This window comes from Lontra canadensis, unplaced genomic scaffold (assembly GCF_010015895.1).
Source record: "Lontra canadensis isolate GAN:19392208 unplaced genomic scaffold, GSC_riverotter_1.0 scaffold55, whole genome shotgun sequence".
Classification (NCBI taxonomy): Eukaryota; Metazoa; Chordata; class Mammalia; order Carnivora; family Mustelidae; genus Lontra; species Lontra canadensis.
Window position 1 is genome coordinate 4,592,406 of NW_022631049.1, and position 17,690 is coordinate 4,610,095.

The window sequence follows — 17,690 nt, forward strand, 5'->3', positions numbered from 1 at the left end:
CCCCACACACAGGGCTGATTCCATACACCCTTTCCACCAAGCATGCACTTGGCATATACCACCACCATTACCTTAGGAGTAAACAGGTGGTACAGACCTAGCTAGATCCCGTATATCCATGGTAACAGGGATTGGCCATGTAGAGGGACGCACCAGGGTCAGTCACAGTCCTCTTTGGGACATTTGCTAATAATGTTGAAGGGATCTTCAGCTTTGAGGAAATATAAGCTTAAAGGTGCAGATGGCCAACTCTGCCAGCTACCTATCTGAGTGCGTAGAGAAAGCTTATGTGAGAATAAAGGCAAAAACAGCAAGAAGGCAAGGCTGAGAGCAAGTGTATGACAGGATTCCAATTACATCGTCTGAGACTCTGAATCTAGCAGCAGTTGACCTTTTATGTTAGTTTAAGTTAGATTTCTGCCACTTGCAAATATAAGAGAACCTTGCTCATAGGTACATTATATGTATATACTATAAATAGAGCACTGTCAGATATAACTATAATCTTAGGTACCTGAATATCAACAGTCCATAAACTCTGACAGACTTCATGCCAACTTTCCTATTATCCCTGAACTATCAACAATCAAAACTGCAATGTTCAAACTGCAAGTTCAAAGCCGAAGATCTGTCATTTGCAGTTTACCTTACAGCAACAATTTTAGTATCTGGCAACCACTTTTACTCTTACTGACTAGCGTAGGACATTAAACTTTGAAAACAACGGCATGACCATGCTCCAAATAAATTTTAAAATTTGGTATCTCAGAACCCCTGGGTGGCTCAGTTGGTTAAGCATCCAACTCTTGGTTTTGGCATGATCTCCACTGTAGAGCCTGCTTAATTCTCTCTCTACCCCTACCTCTTGACTCTTCCCCTCTTCCTCCTCCCCTAAAATAAATAAATAAAATCTTAAAAAATAGGTATCTCCCATTTTTTGAAAGTCTGCATTATGCCACTTTGCTTATATAAAAGACCCATAATAGTACCTGTTTTGTGAACTGAAAGAAATCTGAATAGGATTTCCATTTTATGCCGTTTTGGGTTATGAAAAGTTTCAAAAGGAATGCTCTCCTTTCAGCTAGCCAGGGAAACCTGCCCCCGGAGTCTGTCCTGTTACTGGATGTGGCTATGTCAGAGTGGACCACCGTTAGGTGTTAAAATGAAACACAAATAAGTTTAGGTCAAAAAATGCTAACATTTTACTCCTCAGTAGGAGTCTCAGTATAAAGTAATGCCTCCTTATTTTATTTGACAATGTAGAACTTTACCTGAAGGTTAAGAAATCCCCTCACCCTTTTTTGAAAAGAGCTTACTGCAAGGAACCACCCTTCCCCAGGAGCCTCAGGTGAGATGCCTGCCTTGTTTACTTCTGACAGTGCCAGACACAGACCCTTCAAATTCCATTCTTTTGTCTTGTAAGTGACTAGCTGAACTACTGTGGTCCTTACTGATCAGCAGGAACAAAATGACATTAACTAAACCTCTCTTAAGCTTCTTTCCTTCTCCAGGTTCAGGTCCCTGAACTTTGGCCCATGCTGAGCCTGAGTCAGCATACCGCTCTTCCTTATGGGCAGCTGCCTGGAAAGAGACTGGCCTTGGGATAAAACATTCTCTCACCTACTGTTCTGTAGATGACGCTTTCATCTCCTGTCCCCACACCTGGTTCTTGCTAACTTTGTTCACCTTTCTCTATAAAAGAAAAACCCTTTTGCCCAACTTCTGAGATACTTGCAAGCCTCATGGTCAGAGGGTTCTCCTTATTACAGTGGCCCCATTCACACTGGATAATTTTTTCAGATTTTTCATTTGATACTGTCTTGGAATATGTCATTTCTTAAACTGATTTCCCATTATTTCATTCTAGACAGATATTCTCTGAGTATCTCGCACCTGCCATCTCCTTTCTTCACATTGCCACTGCTCTTGTTCATGCCCTTATTAACCTCATCCTCGCCCATTATGAACTAGTCTCCTCAGCCTCCAGTTTTATTTACCTTTTCACATTGCCGGTAAGTTCATCTTCCTAAAGATTGATACTCCAATCTCAGCATTCTTTTGCATTCTTTTTGTTGTTTTTTTTTTGCTCTCTGTTACCTAAGAATAAAGTCCACATTCCTTAGTTTAGCATTTGAGTCTTTCCACAACGAGGTCTAATCTCACCTCTTTCTCCCATGAAGCCTTCTAAATCTTCTAACCCTTTTTAAAGGTTTTTTTCTTTCTCCAGTCTTGTTGTGCTTGCCCATTTTCTTTTTCTGTACCTCAGACGTTTTCCCTCCAAATCCCCCCTCCCTCAATTTCTATCCAACACAAATACCATTCCTTCCCTGTCTGGGAATTAATCTCTGCATTATTATTCCCCTAACAGTGTCTGTACCTTCCTGAAAGCATTAAAAATAGGGCTTTTGTTTTTTTCTTAAATTACAGCAAGTTGTATACATTTTAAAATCTGTCCTAGATCATACATTCTTTGAGGTCAAGACAGTGTTTTATTCCTTTGTGTGTTTTCTGGCCCTTAGTCTAATGCCTTACACTTGAAAAGCACTCAATATTCCCTTTCTTTTTTAAAAAAATTGTATTTATTTATTTGGGGGAGAGAGAGAGAGAGAGAAGGAAGGAGATGGAGAGAGAATCTGAAGCAGACTCCATGCTGAGTGTAGAGCCTGATGCAGGATCATGACCTAAGCTGAAACCAGGAGTCAGACAGTTAACTTACTGAGCCACCCACACACCCCAATATTCATTCTTTTAATTAAAATACATGGAAAATTATTCTATTTCCTTTGTGGCTGCATGTGGCATTTTCTGTAACATATATTTGTTATATCTAATTATCAACTAAATATAACATGAGAGGCTCAAGATTAGAAGTCAATTGACTGTTGTTTACTGCAAAGCAGAATACAGAATCTCCTAAATATGATGGTAATAAGAGAACAGCAAAGACTGATCTGACAGTTTTAAGAGTGCTTGGGAGGTAAGATAGCATAATGTGTTCAGAGAATGGGTTCTGGTTTCTGACATCTGAAAGTAAGCTCTTCTACCTACTAGCTCTGTGACCTTGAGCATATTTCATGTTTCTGTGCCCAATTTTTCATGTGTAATATGAACATACAAAGACTGACTTTACAGGGCTTTTGAGAGGATTAAATTAGTTACTACCTGTAAAGCACATCATATAGTACATGTTGTGTAAAAAGAGCCAATAACTGTTACCTTTATTATGGAAATTGGAAAAGCTTCACTTTCTTCATGCCTCTCAGTGATCATTTAGTCAAGTAATTCCAAAGAATGTATTACCAAGTAGATACTGGACACACTGGTTTTTCCAGAACCTATAACATCTCTAAGGATCATCAGGTCTCAAAGATGTGTATAAGGAGCAGATAAGAAAATGATCTCATATAACCTACAGCTGCGCTGAGAATAAGCCAAAGCCAAGTAATCAAGTTCACAAACATTTTAACAGTCTCTTTAAGTTTCAATAACTTGTTAGGGGAGTTCTGTAGGAATGGATCCCCAAACCTCATTCATTTATGTTCGTCATGCGGTTATTCAGTAAGCATTTAGGCGCTAGGGATGTAGAAATCAAGGGTATTGTTCCTGTCTGCAACTAAGTCACAGTCTTGAAGGATTCAGTCAGATGAGAAATGGAAGAAGTGAGTTCAAGACAGAAAGGAATAATGTGGAGGGATACATAGAGGTATGCCGGAGCTCAGACTATTCAGGGAGCTTCATTTAAGAATAAGTGACTGCGGAATGAGGGTATCTGGGCAGTGGTAGAAGAGACAGGCAGGGGCAGGATGATGAAGACTGTCGATGTGAGGCCTGAAAAACACCTGGCTTCCCTCACTCTGCCCATCAAAGTCCCTCAGCTTTCGTAGATCACAGGGCTGGCCGGGAGGTGGGGAGGGAGAAGAGAAAAAAAAAAAAAAAAAAAAAAAGCCAGGTAGGATGTGGACCAGGCTCTGTGAAATCAAAGTTCTGAAGAAATTAGACCTCAATCACCTGTTTTTCCTCGTCTATCCTATCCTGGACAACGTAAATTTAGTTTGTCATGAATGCCCAAGTAAAATGTGAATTTTATCCTCAAGGCGATAGGGAAAAACTGGAGGATTTTAAGCAGGGGCAGAACTGGGATCAAGTTTGCCTTTCAGAAAGCAGTTGTGAAAGTAGTGTGGAGAACAGATTCAAGGAGTGGCGAATGCTGGGAGAGGTGTGACGAAGACAATGTGTTCTGTCCGAATACACGGAGCTGGAGATCACGACAGATATTTGAATGATGATGTTAAGATGATAGTAAGAGATCATACTTAGTTCTTTAAATAAAAGTTCCAAGGCATATTTTGTTCTCAGCACACCCTCAGTCCAATTTTCTATAACTACTACAATTATATGGTTGTGGTTATTAATTCACTTTATAACTTAAACATTTCTTACCTATAGGGGGCCTGGGCAGCTGAGTCGGTTAAGGCATCTGCCTCAGGTCCTGATCCTAGGACAATCCAAGACAATCCCAGGAAAATCCCAGAGTCCTGGGATCGAGCCCCGCCATCAGGCTCTCTGCTCAGCCAAGGGTCTGCCTCCCCCTCTCCCTCTATGATCTCACTTTTGTTCTCTCTCGAAAAAATAAAATCTTAAAAAAAATTCCTGCCTATATAGTGTCATTTTAGTCTTTCCATTATCCTATAAAGTAGACAGGACTGCTATTCTTCCCATTTTTCAAGGAAGATTTATGCCTCTGAGATTATAAGTGATTTACTTGTGAAAGATCACAGAGGAAGTCGGGGGCAGATCCAACTTCAAACCTAGCTCCAGGTGACACAGTGAACTGCACATACTCATAGTAACCCATCAACTCTCACTTTGTGTCCACTCTGCTCTTCACAGTACATTAGCAGAGATTAAAAAAAAAAAACAACAAAACAAGAACAATTAGGAGATCAGCATAGGGACAACAGTACCGTTTGTGAGCAAAGTTGTAGATCAGCAAACAAATCTGGCTTCTGATTCTAATTCTGCCTCAGCCACCTATGTGATTGTATTTTATTTGAAAATAACAGAAATCCACCTCAAACACACGTAAATAGAAAGGGGAATTTATTGGTTCATTAAATCCCCGGAAGGATTCAACAGTCCATGATTACAAAGGTAAGGCTGCGGAGGTAGCCTTTAGGAACAACTGGAAAGAGTGGGCTTGAACCTTGTTAAGAGTTTTCAAAATCATTTGTTTCTGTTACTATCTGTGTGGCAGTTTCCCTTTCTTTTTGCTGCTAACTAGCTTTGGTTAAAGGAAGAAATATGGCTACTATGTTTCTGATATTAGAAGTTAAAGCTACAGCCATTGAAGAGAGATGACTCCCAAGTCATCTTGATGAAAGACATCTTTACGAAAGACATGAACCTTGATTACAGGTATTATATAGCTAGATAGAAGGAAAGAACAGCAGCATTTCAGGTAAAGGAAGGAGGTTTTGAGTTCGTGACATAGGTGGTCTTTGAATAAAAGTTAAGCCTGCCTGGAGTGGAGGCTGCCTCCTTCTTCCCATTGAAAATCACACTGAGTTGCTGTGAGTTCACATTTCCCACTGAAAATCACACTGAGCCACATGGGTGGCTCAGTCATTAAGCGTCTGCCTGTGGCTTAGGTCCTGATCCCAGGGTCCTGGGATTGAATCCTGGGGTCAGGCTCCTGGCTCAGCCGGGGAGCCTGCTTCTCCCTCTCCTATTCCCCCAGTTTGTGTTCCCTCTCTCACTGTGTCTCTCTCTCTCAAATAAATAAATAAATTAAAAAAAAAATCACTCTGGATTGCTAAAGGAGGAACCGAGTATTAGGGATCTAAAAGGCAAACACAGAATTCATTATACCTGAAGCAGTCGTTACAGGTTTCTTGTATGGATTCAACTGTAACTTTGAAACTGTACTTTATAACATAAACAGATCCTCGACCATTTCCTACAATGCTCCTTCCTTGTCAACTGAACTTGGCTTAGAGTGGCAGTAGGGAAAAAAGAGGAATGAGTGACAGAATTCAGAGGAGGAAAATTCAAAAGAAAATCCCCAGTCGTCCAATCTGAGAGCCCACAAGAACGAAGACAGCCTTATTTATTTATGTGTGTGTGTGTGTGTGTGTGTGAGAGAGAGAGAGAGAGAGAGAGAGAGAGGGCGCACAAGTATGGGGAGTGGCAGGCAGAGGAAGAAGCAGGATCCCTGTTGAGCCAGAAGCCTGATGTGGGACTCAATCCCAGGACCCTGGGATCATGACCTGAGCTGAAGGCAGACATTTAACTGACGGAGCCACCCGGCATCCCCAATGACAGCTCTTGATCACACCCTCAGTGGCTCTTTGAACGTGTGCCTATGGAAAGCAAGAGATGGTCTTAATGACATTGGTGCTTAATATGTTGGTGTTTAATTTATAATATTAGGGGTGCCTGGGTGGCTCAGTGGGTTAAAGCCTCTGCCTTCAGCTCAGGTCATGATCCCAGGGTCCTGGGATCGAGCCCCGCATCGGGCTCTCTGCTCAGCAGAGAGCCTGCTTCCTTGTCTCTCTCTGCCTGCCTTTCTGCCTACTTGTGATCTCTGTCTGTCAAAAAAATAAATAAAATCTTTAAAAAAAATTTATAAGATTAATAAATTGCATGACTCTAAAAATGGCTTCAAAACCCCTTCCAACAATGTAACGCTGAGTCCATCTCCCATCCTGATCTTAAAAATCTTCAAAGTCCTTGAATATCCACATACAAAAAAGATTTGTTTTAAAAGGTTAAGATGATGACCCAGCAATTGCACTACTGGGTATTTACCCTAAAGATACAAATGTAGTGATCCGAAGGGGCACGTGCACCTGAATGTTTATAGCAGCAATGTCTACAATAGCCAAACTATGGATAGAACCTAGATGTCCAACAATAGATGAATGGATAAAGAAGATGTTGTATATACACACAATGGAATACTATGCAGCCATCAAAAGAAATGAAATCTTGCCAGTTGCGATGACGTGGATGGAACTAGAGGGTATCATGCTTAGTGAAATAAGTCAGTTGGAGAAAGACAACTATCATATGATCTCCCTGATATGAGGAAGTGGAGATGCAACATGGGGGGGTTAAGAGGGTCGGAGAAGAATAAATGAAACAAGATGGGATTGGGAGGGAGATAAACCATAAGTGACTCGTAATCTCACAAAACAAACTGAGGGTTGCTGGGGGGAGGGGGGTTGGTAAAGGGGGGTGGGGTTATGGACATTGGGGAGGGTATGTGCTAAGGTGAGTGCTGTGAAGTGTGTAAACCTGGCGATTCACAGACCTGTATCCCTGGGGATAAAAATATATTCTACGTTTATAAAAAAATAAATTAAAAAATTTTAAAAAAAGGTTGAGATGGCAAATTTTATATTGTGTATATATTTTAAAGATTTTATTTATCTATTTGAAGAGAGAGAGAACACAAGCAGGGCTAAGGGAGAAGGAGAAGCAGGTTCCCCACCAAGCAGGAAGTCAGATGCAGGGCTCGATCCCAGGACTCTGGGATCATGACCTGAGCTGAAGGCAGACACTCAACTGGTGAGCCACCCAGGAACCCCTATATTATGTATTTTGGGTCACAATGAAAAAAAAAAAGCCCCCCCCAAAGATAGGTTGTTCATTCTACTGTACTTTCAAAAACCTGCATTTGAAAATATACCAATTATGGCAAGACGGCAGCAGAGGAAGATCCTGAACTCACCTCTTTTCTTCAAAACACCAAATCTGCTGCTACATATGGATCATTTCTCTCTGAAAAAGATCTGAAAATTAAATGAACTGCTTCTCCCTCCAAAAAAGGATTAAAAAAATAAAAAACCCACAATGGGACAGGTAGGAGAGGTAGAGACAGTCTTGCCAAAAACCTCATTCCCAGCTCAGTGACACACAGTAGGGAGGGATCTCACCCGCCTGGTACTTCTTCCAGAGGAGTGTTTGTATTATCCATCAGGCACCTCAACCCTTGGGATCTGCACCAGAGAGATGAGCCTCCAAACCATCTGGCTTAGAAAACAAACAGGGCTGATGTCCAAGGGACCCAAAGTGCTATATGGAACTGAAATTATCCTTTTAAAGGGCCCTCATGCAGTCTCACTTGCCATAGCACTCAGGGAAAAAACAGCAGGTTGAAAAGTGCCCAGGTCTGTATGTGAAGGAGCTTCATTTGCTAACATAAAAGCATCTGCTTGAGGGGCAGGGAACAGCTGAAACCCTCCCCAGAGATGGAGGTGTTGGCAGATGCCACTTTTGCACTTTCCACCTATCCTGCCAGCGCAGGTGGGCAAGCTCCCACGTGGCACTCTCCTGCTGCCACGCTAAGACACCTGGGAGTGCACAGTGGTTGCACTATCTGACTGCCTTGCTGAGGTCACAGAGTGCAGGCGGCTGCAGCACTCCCATGGTCCCTAGCCAGGGCAGGCAGACACGAACGGCTGTGGCATTGTCCTGCTCCCAGGCTAAAGCCGGTACAGGCACACAAAGAATTCTCCCAGTGTATTACTGAAGCTCGCAGATGTGTGCAGTCAAGACATTTTTCCTGCTGCCTTTCCAATGCCAGTGAGTACGCCCCCACCTTTCATACTCTCCAGCCGTCTAGCTAAAACTATGGGTGCTAGCAGGGGCCCCCTTGATCAGCTGGCCCTGGTGGCCAAAGGGGCTGGCATATCTGAGCTCCACAGGAATGTAACAATTAGAGAGACAGTTCTTGGCCAGCCACGCCTCCCTCCCTGCTCAGGGCACTGAATAGACAGTGGACTGGAGGTATCTGGTTGGGTCAGTCAGCTGAGTGACTGACCCTTGGTTTCAGCTCAGGTCATGATCTCGAGGTCATGATTTCAGGTCATGTTATGGAGCCCTGCATCAGGCTATACACTCAGCATGGAGTCTGTTTGAAATTCTCTCCCCACCCTCCTTTGTCCATCCCCTTGCTTGTACACTCTCTTCCTAAAATAAAAATTAATAAACAGCAGACTGAAACACAACCCCAGTCTTGTGAAAAATGCCTATGTATTTATTTTGGAGCTGAGGCCTGAGGGACAGATTTTAGGCTTCCCAAACATCTAGAGTCTAAGTAGGAACACCCAGGGAATGTAAGCAGGGAGATACCATCCTCAACACTCCCTTGGCCTCACAACAGCTCAACAAGACCTCCCAGAAGGAAGCTTATACACTCATTTGGAGTCCCAAGTTTTGCAACTGTCACTCAGAGGGTACCTCCAGATCTCCTGGTCTTGAGGCCAGCAGGGATTATGACTGCAGCCCCATAGTACTATATATTTGCATATTTTCAAAGCTGCTACCAGGGTACTTGGCTGGTTCTGCTGGTAGAGCATGTGACTCTTGATCTTAGGGTTGTGAGTTTGAGTCCCAGGTTAGATGTAGAGATTACTTAAAAATAAAATCTTAGGGGAAAATAAAAAAGCTGCTACCTGAAGGCTTTGCTTCCAATATGCTTCAATCTAAGTGCAAAATGAGATTCCTCCCCTTGGAACACTGACAAGTCTTGGCACACCCTCAACAACAGGACATTAGAATAAATCAGGCAGTTTAGACTATCACAAAGGTTCCAGAGACAAACAAGAATGAGGGCAAAGTTAAACTAGAATATTTATCACCTACCAAGGCCACTCCTTCAAGACTGAGAGAGGTAGCTCTTTTGTCTAATACACAGAAACAGAGTCAAGCAAAATGAGAAAGTGTGTTGCAAATGAAAGAACAACATAAACCTCAGAAAAAGACCTTAATAATACAAAGATAAGTAATCTAGGCTATAAAGAATTCAAAGTAATGACCATAAAAATACTCAGTGAACTTGGGAGAAGAATGAACATAGGGAGAACTTCAATAAAGGGAGCTAGAAAGTATTTACAAAGTACCAACAGAAGTTGCAGAGGTAAAGAATACAATAACTGAACTGAAAAAAATATACTTCAAGAGAGGGTTCAACAGCAAACTGGATGAAGTAGAATGAATCAGTAAGCTGCAAGACAAGGCAATGGAATCCACCCAGACTATTTTTTCCCAATAGGAAATATTTGGAAAATATTTTTTCCTATTTTCCAAATAGGAAAAAGAAAAGAAAAGAAAAAAAAAGGGGGGTATGTGCCTGGGTGGCTCAGTTGGTTAGGTGACTGCCTTCAGCTCAGGTCATGTCCCAGAATCCTGGGACTGAGTTCCACATCAGGCTCCCAGCTCCATGGGAAGTTCGCTTCTCCCTCTGACCTTCTCCCCATCATGCTCTCTCTCACTTTCTCATTCTGAAATAAATAAATAAAATCTTTAAAGAAAAAGAAACAATGCAGATAACTTAAGAAACTTATGTGAAATAACATTCACATTATTGGGGTCCCAGAAAGAGAAGACAGAAAGGGGCAGAAACTTATTTGAAGCAATAATAACTGAAAACTTCTCTAAAACTTCCTATGAAAGAAAACATCCAGGTTCAGGAAGCCCAGGAAGTTCCAAATAAGATGAACCCAAAAAGATCCACAGAAAACATATAATTAAAATGACAAAAGTTAAAGATAAAGAGAGACTCTTAAAAGCAGCAAGAGAAAAACAAATTGTTACTATACATGAAACCCTATAGAGGTACCAGCAGAAATACTGCAGGCCAGAAGGAAGAAACATGACATATTCAAAGTCAGGAAAAAACTTCCAACCAAGAATACTCTATCCAGCAAGGTTATCATTCAGAAATGAAGGTGAGATGCAGAGATTTCCAGAGTAGTGAAAACTAAAGGAGTTCACTACTAAATCAGCCTTATAAGAAACGTTAAGGAGACTTCTTTAATCTGAAAAGAAGTAGCACTAATTAATACAAGACAACATATAAAAGTAAAAATCTCATTGGAAAGGGCAAATATATACAAGGTAGTGGATTAACCATGTATAAAGCTAATGTGAAGGTTAAAAGTAAAAAAGAGTAAAATTAAACCACATAGTTAAAGGATACATAAAATAAAAAAAATGTAAAATGTGATATCAAAACCAAAATGTTATGGGTGACTGAAAAGTAGAGTTTTAGAATGTGTTCATATTTAAGTTACTATCAACTTAATATAGACTGTTACATACATAAGATAATATATATGAACCTCACAGTAAAGAGAAGGCAAAAAAATTATAGAAAATACACAAAAGAAAATGAGAAAGTAATTTAAATATGACACTGAAGAAAGTTTCAGACCACAAGGGAAGAAAGAAAGAGACAAAGAAAGGAACTGAGAGGAACAATAAAAACAGCCAGAAAAAAAATTAACAAATGACAATAAATACACACCTATCCATAATTACTTTAAATATATATGGACTAACTTCTCCACTCAAAATGAATGGATGGCTGAATGAATTAAAAAAACACAACACGGGGCACTTGGGTGGCTCAGATGGTTGGGTGTCTGCCTTCAGCTCAGGTCATGATGTTCAGGTCCTGGGATCCAGCCCCATGTCAGGCTCCCGGCTTTGTGGAGAGTCGGCTTCTCCCTCTCCCTCTGCCTCTCCCCCTGCTTGTCCTCTCTCTGTCTCTGTCTCTCTCTCAAATGAATAAATAAAATCTTAAAAAAAAAGAAAAGACACATCTATATACTGTTTAGAAGAAACTCACTTGAGAAGTAAAAATAAACAGAGACTGAAAGGGAGGGGATGGAAAAAGAGATTCCATTCTAATGGAAACAAAAAGAAACTGGTAAAACTCTACTTGTATTAGACAAAATAGACTTTTTTTTTTAAATTTAAAAAATTTTTAAGTAGGCTCCATGCCCATCATGGGGCTTGAGCTCATGACCCTGAAATCAAGAGTTGCATGCACCACTGACTGAGTCAGCCAGGTGCCCCCAGACAAAATAGACTTTAAAACAAATACTGTAATAAAAGACAAAGTGGAAGGTGGGGCACCTGGGTGGCTCAGTGGGTTAAAGCCTCTGCCTTTGGCTCAGGTCATGATCCCAGGGTCCTGGGATAGAGCCACATCAGGCTCTCTTCTCAGCAGGGAGCCTGCTTCTCCCTCTCTCTCTGCCTGTCTCTCTCCCTACTTGTGATCTCTGTCAAATAAATAAATAAAATCTTAAAAAAAAAAAAGACAAAGAGGGGCACTATATAATGATAAAAGGGTCAATCCAGCAGGAAAATATAAGATTTATAAATACATATGCATCCAACATGGGAGCACCAAAATATATAAAGCAAATATTAACAACTAAAGGGAGAAACTGACAGCAATACGCTAACAGTAGAGGACCTTCACATTCCACTTACAACAATGGATGAATTATCCAGTCAGAAAATCAATAAGAAAACATCAACTTTAAATGACAAATTAGACCAGAAGGACTAATATAGACATATACAAAACATTCCATCCACAAGCAGCAGAATACACATTCTTCTCAAGTGCACATGGAATATTCTCCAGAAGAGACCACATGTTAGGCCACAAAACAAATCTCAATAAATTCAAGAAGATAGAAATCATATCAAGTATCTCTTCTGACCACAATGAAATAAAACTAGAATTCAATTACAAGAAAAAAACTGAAAAAACTACAACTATGTGGTGATTAAACAACACATTCCTGAACAACTACTGGGTGAAAAAAGGAATCAAAGGAGAAATAAAAAAAACAACAACACCCAGAGACAAATGAAAACAGATATATGACATACCATAATCTATGGGATGCAGCAAAAGTGGTTTTAAGAGGGAAGTTCATAGGTTCATAGCAACACAGACCTACCTCAAGAAACAAGAAAAATTTCAAATAAACATTTTAACTTTACACCTAAAAGGGAACTAAAAAAGAAAAAGCAAAGCCCAAAAATTAGAAGGAAGGAGACAACTGGGGTGCCTGGGTGGCTCAGGTCATGATCTCAGGGTCCTGGGATGTAGCCACACATCAGGCTCCCTGCTGAGCAGGAAGTGTGCTTGTCCCTCTCCCTTTCCTTCTGCCACTCTCCCACACCTGCTCTTTCTGTCTCTCTCTCAAATAAATAAATAAAATCTTTATTTTTTAAAAAAAATTTAATTTAAATTAAAAAAAAAATAAATTTTATTTATTTATTTGAGAGACAGAGAGAGAGCAAGCATGAGTGAGTAAGAGCCAGGGGAGGGGTAGCGGGAAAGGGAGAAGCAGACTTCCTGCCTAGCAGAGAGCCCAGTGTGGGGCTCGATCCCAGCACTCTGGGATCATGACCTGAGCTGAAGGCAGACACTTAACTGACTGAGCCATCCAGGAGCCACAATAAATAAAATCTTTAAAAAAAAGGAAAGAATAAAAAAAGTAAAAGAAAGGATACATGGAACTAAGATCTGGTTCTTTAAAAGATATACAAAACTGACAAACCTTAAGCTAGACTCACCAAGAAAAAGGAGGACCCAAATAAATAAAACCAGAAATGAAAGAGGAGAAGTTGCAATTGATACCACAGAAGTACAAAAGATCATAAGGGGATACCACGAGCAATGATATGACAAAATATTGGACAACTTAGAAAAAATGACTACATTCCTAGAAACGTAAAATCTTCCAAGACTGAATCATGAAGAGATAGAAAATCTGAATAGTAAGGAGTTTTAATCACGAATCAAAAGCTTCCCAACAAATAAAAGCCCAAGACCAGATGGCTTCACTGGTGAATTCTACCATTCAAAGAAGATTTAATACCTATCCTTCTCAAACTCTTCCAGAAATCTGAAGAGGAAGGAATACTTCCAAACTCAGGTGCCCCTCAGATAATTTTTTGTAAGGTTTTTTTTTTTTCTTAGAATTTTACTCTGGGAGAAAGTGATTGAAATGTTGGGGTACAGAAAACACAAAGCATAGAAAAGTCCTTAACTGTTAATTATAAAATTTTATGTATATTTATCACATATTACTTATATTTGTGCTATTGACTATCACACCCAGTTAGTCATATCCTTAGTTGATAGCAATGTTTTTCTTTTCTTTTTTCTTTTCTCGTCTTCCCTTCCCTTTCCTTTTCTTTTTTTTCCACCTCCTCCCCACAATGTTTTCTTTTTAAAAAAAAGTTTATGCTTTGTTCTAAAAATGTTTAAATTCCTATTAAGTTTCAAGATGAAAAGTTCCAGGTAGGTGTAAATAGAACCTACTAGAACTATTCTTTTCATCATGGTGCTTTGGTGCTTTTGACCTTGTCCATATTAACAGATTTACGGTATCAGCAGGACAGTGTCAGCCCTTTCAAATTTTGTCAGCTTACAATCTTTTTCTCTTCAGTGCAGTCATAGGCCAAATTCCCATTTCATTTTTCTCTCTATTACCTTTAAAGAGAATATTGCATTCTGACAAAATACGCCATTATTGAAGAGGTCATAATTTAGCCGTAAAATATACATATCACCTCTGTTTTGTTTTATGTATTTTCTTCTTTTTTTGCTATCTTTAGGCTAATGAGTCCCCAGAAGTGGAAATTCCTTGGATGAATCTGAGTAATTCCTTTATAAACGAATTATTTTGACAAAAGAACATGTGTAAACTGCCTCGCTGAGGCTGTTTCCACCTGTCTGTACAAGTTGCTCCTTGTTTCCAAATGCCAGCTAATGATCCATTTCACAGAACCATTCATACATAACCCAGTGCCGCCTCTGGGCTTACTCCATGTAGTGAGTGATTGCTTGTGTCTCACTTCCTGGAGCTGTTTGGTATGCCTGGGTTTACATCTTTGAATATACTTACATGTTTTCTCAGGTTTTGTCTCCCTCATAGATTAAAAATGCCTCAATATTAGACACAACGTGTTCCAACCAAGGACAGACTATTATTTGCCTGCAGACCCATGAATTCAAATGAAATGCTTTAACTTTTTCCTAGTTCCAAAATCCTGTTCAAATCTATCCAGTGCCTTTCAATTTCCAGAACCACAGTCCTAGTTCAGGCTCTCATTCTCTTTCCCCTGACTAGTGCAATCATTTTCTAATTATTTACCTGGCCTTTGGTCTCTCTCTGACCTCTGGCAATTTATCTTTGATTTCCTTTTCAGTTATCTTTCTAAAGCACAGTTGTGATGGTGTCACTCTTCTAGGTTAAAAGCCTCCATGCCTCCCTACCGACTACAAAATAAAATCTCCAACTAGGCATTCAAGGTCTTTCCAATCCGGTCCTATCCCCTCTAAGCCCATTCCACTCACTCACTCTTCCTACTCCTTATTCTATGAGCTATTAATTGTTCACCAAATACATCTTTGCACATTCCAATCTTGTCTTTATCCCTTTTCTCTTTGCCTAAGTTTCTCCACCTAATCTTATGCTGCTCTTTAATAAGGATCCCAGCTCCAGAGGATCACTTTTCACCTTTCTTGCTGTCCCTAGTCAACTTTTCTTCCCCTTTCCGGAGCATGTTGTTGATGTCTCCATTTTAGCAGTTATCATCTGCTCCGTACTTGAGAGATAGACCTATCTCTGTCTCCATTGATACTGTGAGCAACTTTAAAACAGGGATGATGATTTATTCATCTTTCTCTGGCTACAGTCTAGCAAGTGGGGGGAGGAGGAGACTCACTCTCTGTGGGAAACGAAGGAAATATTTCTACTGACACGGCAGGGGAAATTTCCAGCCTGTTTCCTGGAAGAGGTTCATATTCTTTAATTATAGATACCCATCTTACCTGAAGTAACTTCCTGGATTCAGAATTCAGAGATCTTCTAATAAAAACTGTGTTTTCTAGAAGTCAAATTTGTACCTTGTGAGACATGGAGGTTGAGACTCTAAATCACAGTCACCGATTACTTCTTCTGTGCAAACCCACCTAGCTATTAAAATTTATTGAAAGCAAATTCTACATTTAAGTCAAGAATAACTGTGATCTCTTATTTGATTCATGGCACTGTATCGTCCTGGGACCTACATCTAGCCTTGCCACCATTGGTCAATTGGCACGTGGCTTTCAGGACATCAACCGTCAGAGACAGCTCTGGAATGACTTGTGATGACCTGAGTGGAACGATTCCGAGCCCGTGGTGATGGTTTCGCCTTCATTCACCGTTAAACATTTGATTCTGTGCCAGCAGGATGTCCGGGTGCTTGGCCCCTCACATTGCGGACGCCCGCGCCGGGATCGTGGCCTTTCCGAGTCAGCGCTCCTCAGAGGGAGCCGGCACCACAGCCGGATGGAAACGAGGGCTGAAGCTGGCGAAGCGGGGCCGGCAACATCCGTCCGCCAAGCGCCGCGACGCCTGGTGGAGCTGAAGGCGAACCTCCCGGCGGCCGTCCCGCCGAGCCTCAGCACCCAGACGCCTCCGGATGCGCTCGCCGCGGCCCCGGGCGGCCCGGCCCTCTCCCGGAACGGCGGTGGGGGGCGGGGCGGGGCGCTGCGCGCGCCGGCGCGTGGAGGCCGCGGGCGGTGGCGGAGCGCGCGCGGCCAGGGAGGGGCGCGCGGGGCGGGGGCGCGCGGCGGCCGCTGCGGCCTGTGGCGCCGTCACTCGGCAGAGCCGATCGGGTCCAGCTGGGCGCCGCTGCTGCTGGCCAGGCGCGCGGGGACGGTTCGGGACTGCGCCGGGGGCCGGCCCGTCCTCCCGCCGCTGACGTCCTCCCATCCGCCGGCCGCCCTGGTCCCGTTATCATGTCGCTGAGGCAGCGCCTGGCCCAGCTGGCTGGCCGTCTGCAGGAGCCTCAGAAAGTGGCCCGTTTCCAGCGGCTGTGCGGGGTGGAAGCGCTACCGCGCCGCTCCGCCGCTCCCGCCACCGATCCGAGGGAGGATGAGAAGGCGGAGGCGCCCCTCCCCGGAGACGCCCGGCGCCGAGAGCAGCAGCCAGGGGCGTCCGCAGGCCCCCAGCCGCCTGGGAGCGACCGCAATCAGTGTCCCGCCAAGCCCGGCGGCGGCGGCGGTGGCGGCGCTCCCAACGGCGTGCGGAACGGGCTGGCGACCGAGCTGGGCCCGGCCTCGCCGCGGCGCGTGGGGGCCCTGCGCCGCAACTCGCTGACGGGCGAGGAGGGCGAGCTGGCCCACGTGAGCAACTGGCCGCTCTACTACCTGTTCTGCTTCGGCACGGAACTGGGCAACGAACTCTTTTACATCTTGTTCTTCCCCTTCTGGATCTGGAACCTGGACCCCCTTGTGGGCCGGAGGCTCGTGGTCATTTGGGTGCTGGTCATGTACCTGGGCCAGTGCACCAAGGACATCATCCGCCGGCCGCGGCCCGCATCGCCGCCAGTGGTCAAGTTGGAGGTCTTCTACAACTCCGAGTACAGCATGCCCTCCACCCATGCCATGTCCGGCACCGCCATCCCCATCTCCATGGTCCTCCTCACCTATGGCCGCTGGCAGGTAAGGTTCCCGCTCCTCCCCTGCTGTGTGTGCCTAGGGGAGATCTCCGCGGGAGAACCCGGAGTTCTTTTCGGTCCGCATAGTTATTTTAATTTGGCCGTTCCCCTTCCAAGCCTCTCTTTCCACGGGTTTTCACAGTCCCCGCGAACAGGCCCTTTCTAGGTTTTATAAAAATTAAAGCGATGGGGGAAACCTAGAGACTTAGCTGTCAAACTATATTCTAATAGCAATGCCTTTCTTAGAACCCAAAGGAAACGCTATTCGTGGAGTAACATATTATCATCGGGCCTTGGTTGAGTTTTTAAATGGTTTTAGTTCTTGTGATGCACAGAATATAATTGTAATTAATTATAGTGTTCTTATACGTAATCGTTAGGTA

General features: G+C 42.7%; 1 protein-coding gene across 1 annotated transcript in view; it reads left to right on the forward strand.

Annotated features, from left to right (window-relative positions):
• The first annotated feature begins 16,431 nt into the window (after nucleotides 1-16,431).
• The window catches only part of SGPP1 (sphingosine-1-phosphate phosphatase 1), a 35,448-nt gene continuing 34,189 nt past the window's right edge, over nucleotides 16,432-17,690 (forward strand). The window contains exon 1 of the mRNA XM_032875230.1: nucleotides 16,432-17,311. Coding sequence (XP_032731121.1) covers nucleotides 16,607-17,311 — 705 coding nt within the window. The 5' untranslated portion in view covers nucleotides 16,432-16,606. The remainder of the gene's footprint in view (nucleotides 17,312-17,690) is intronic.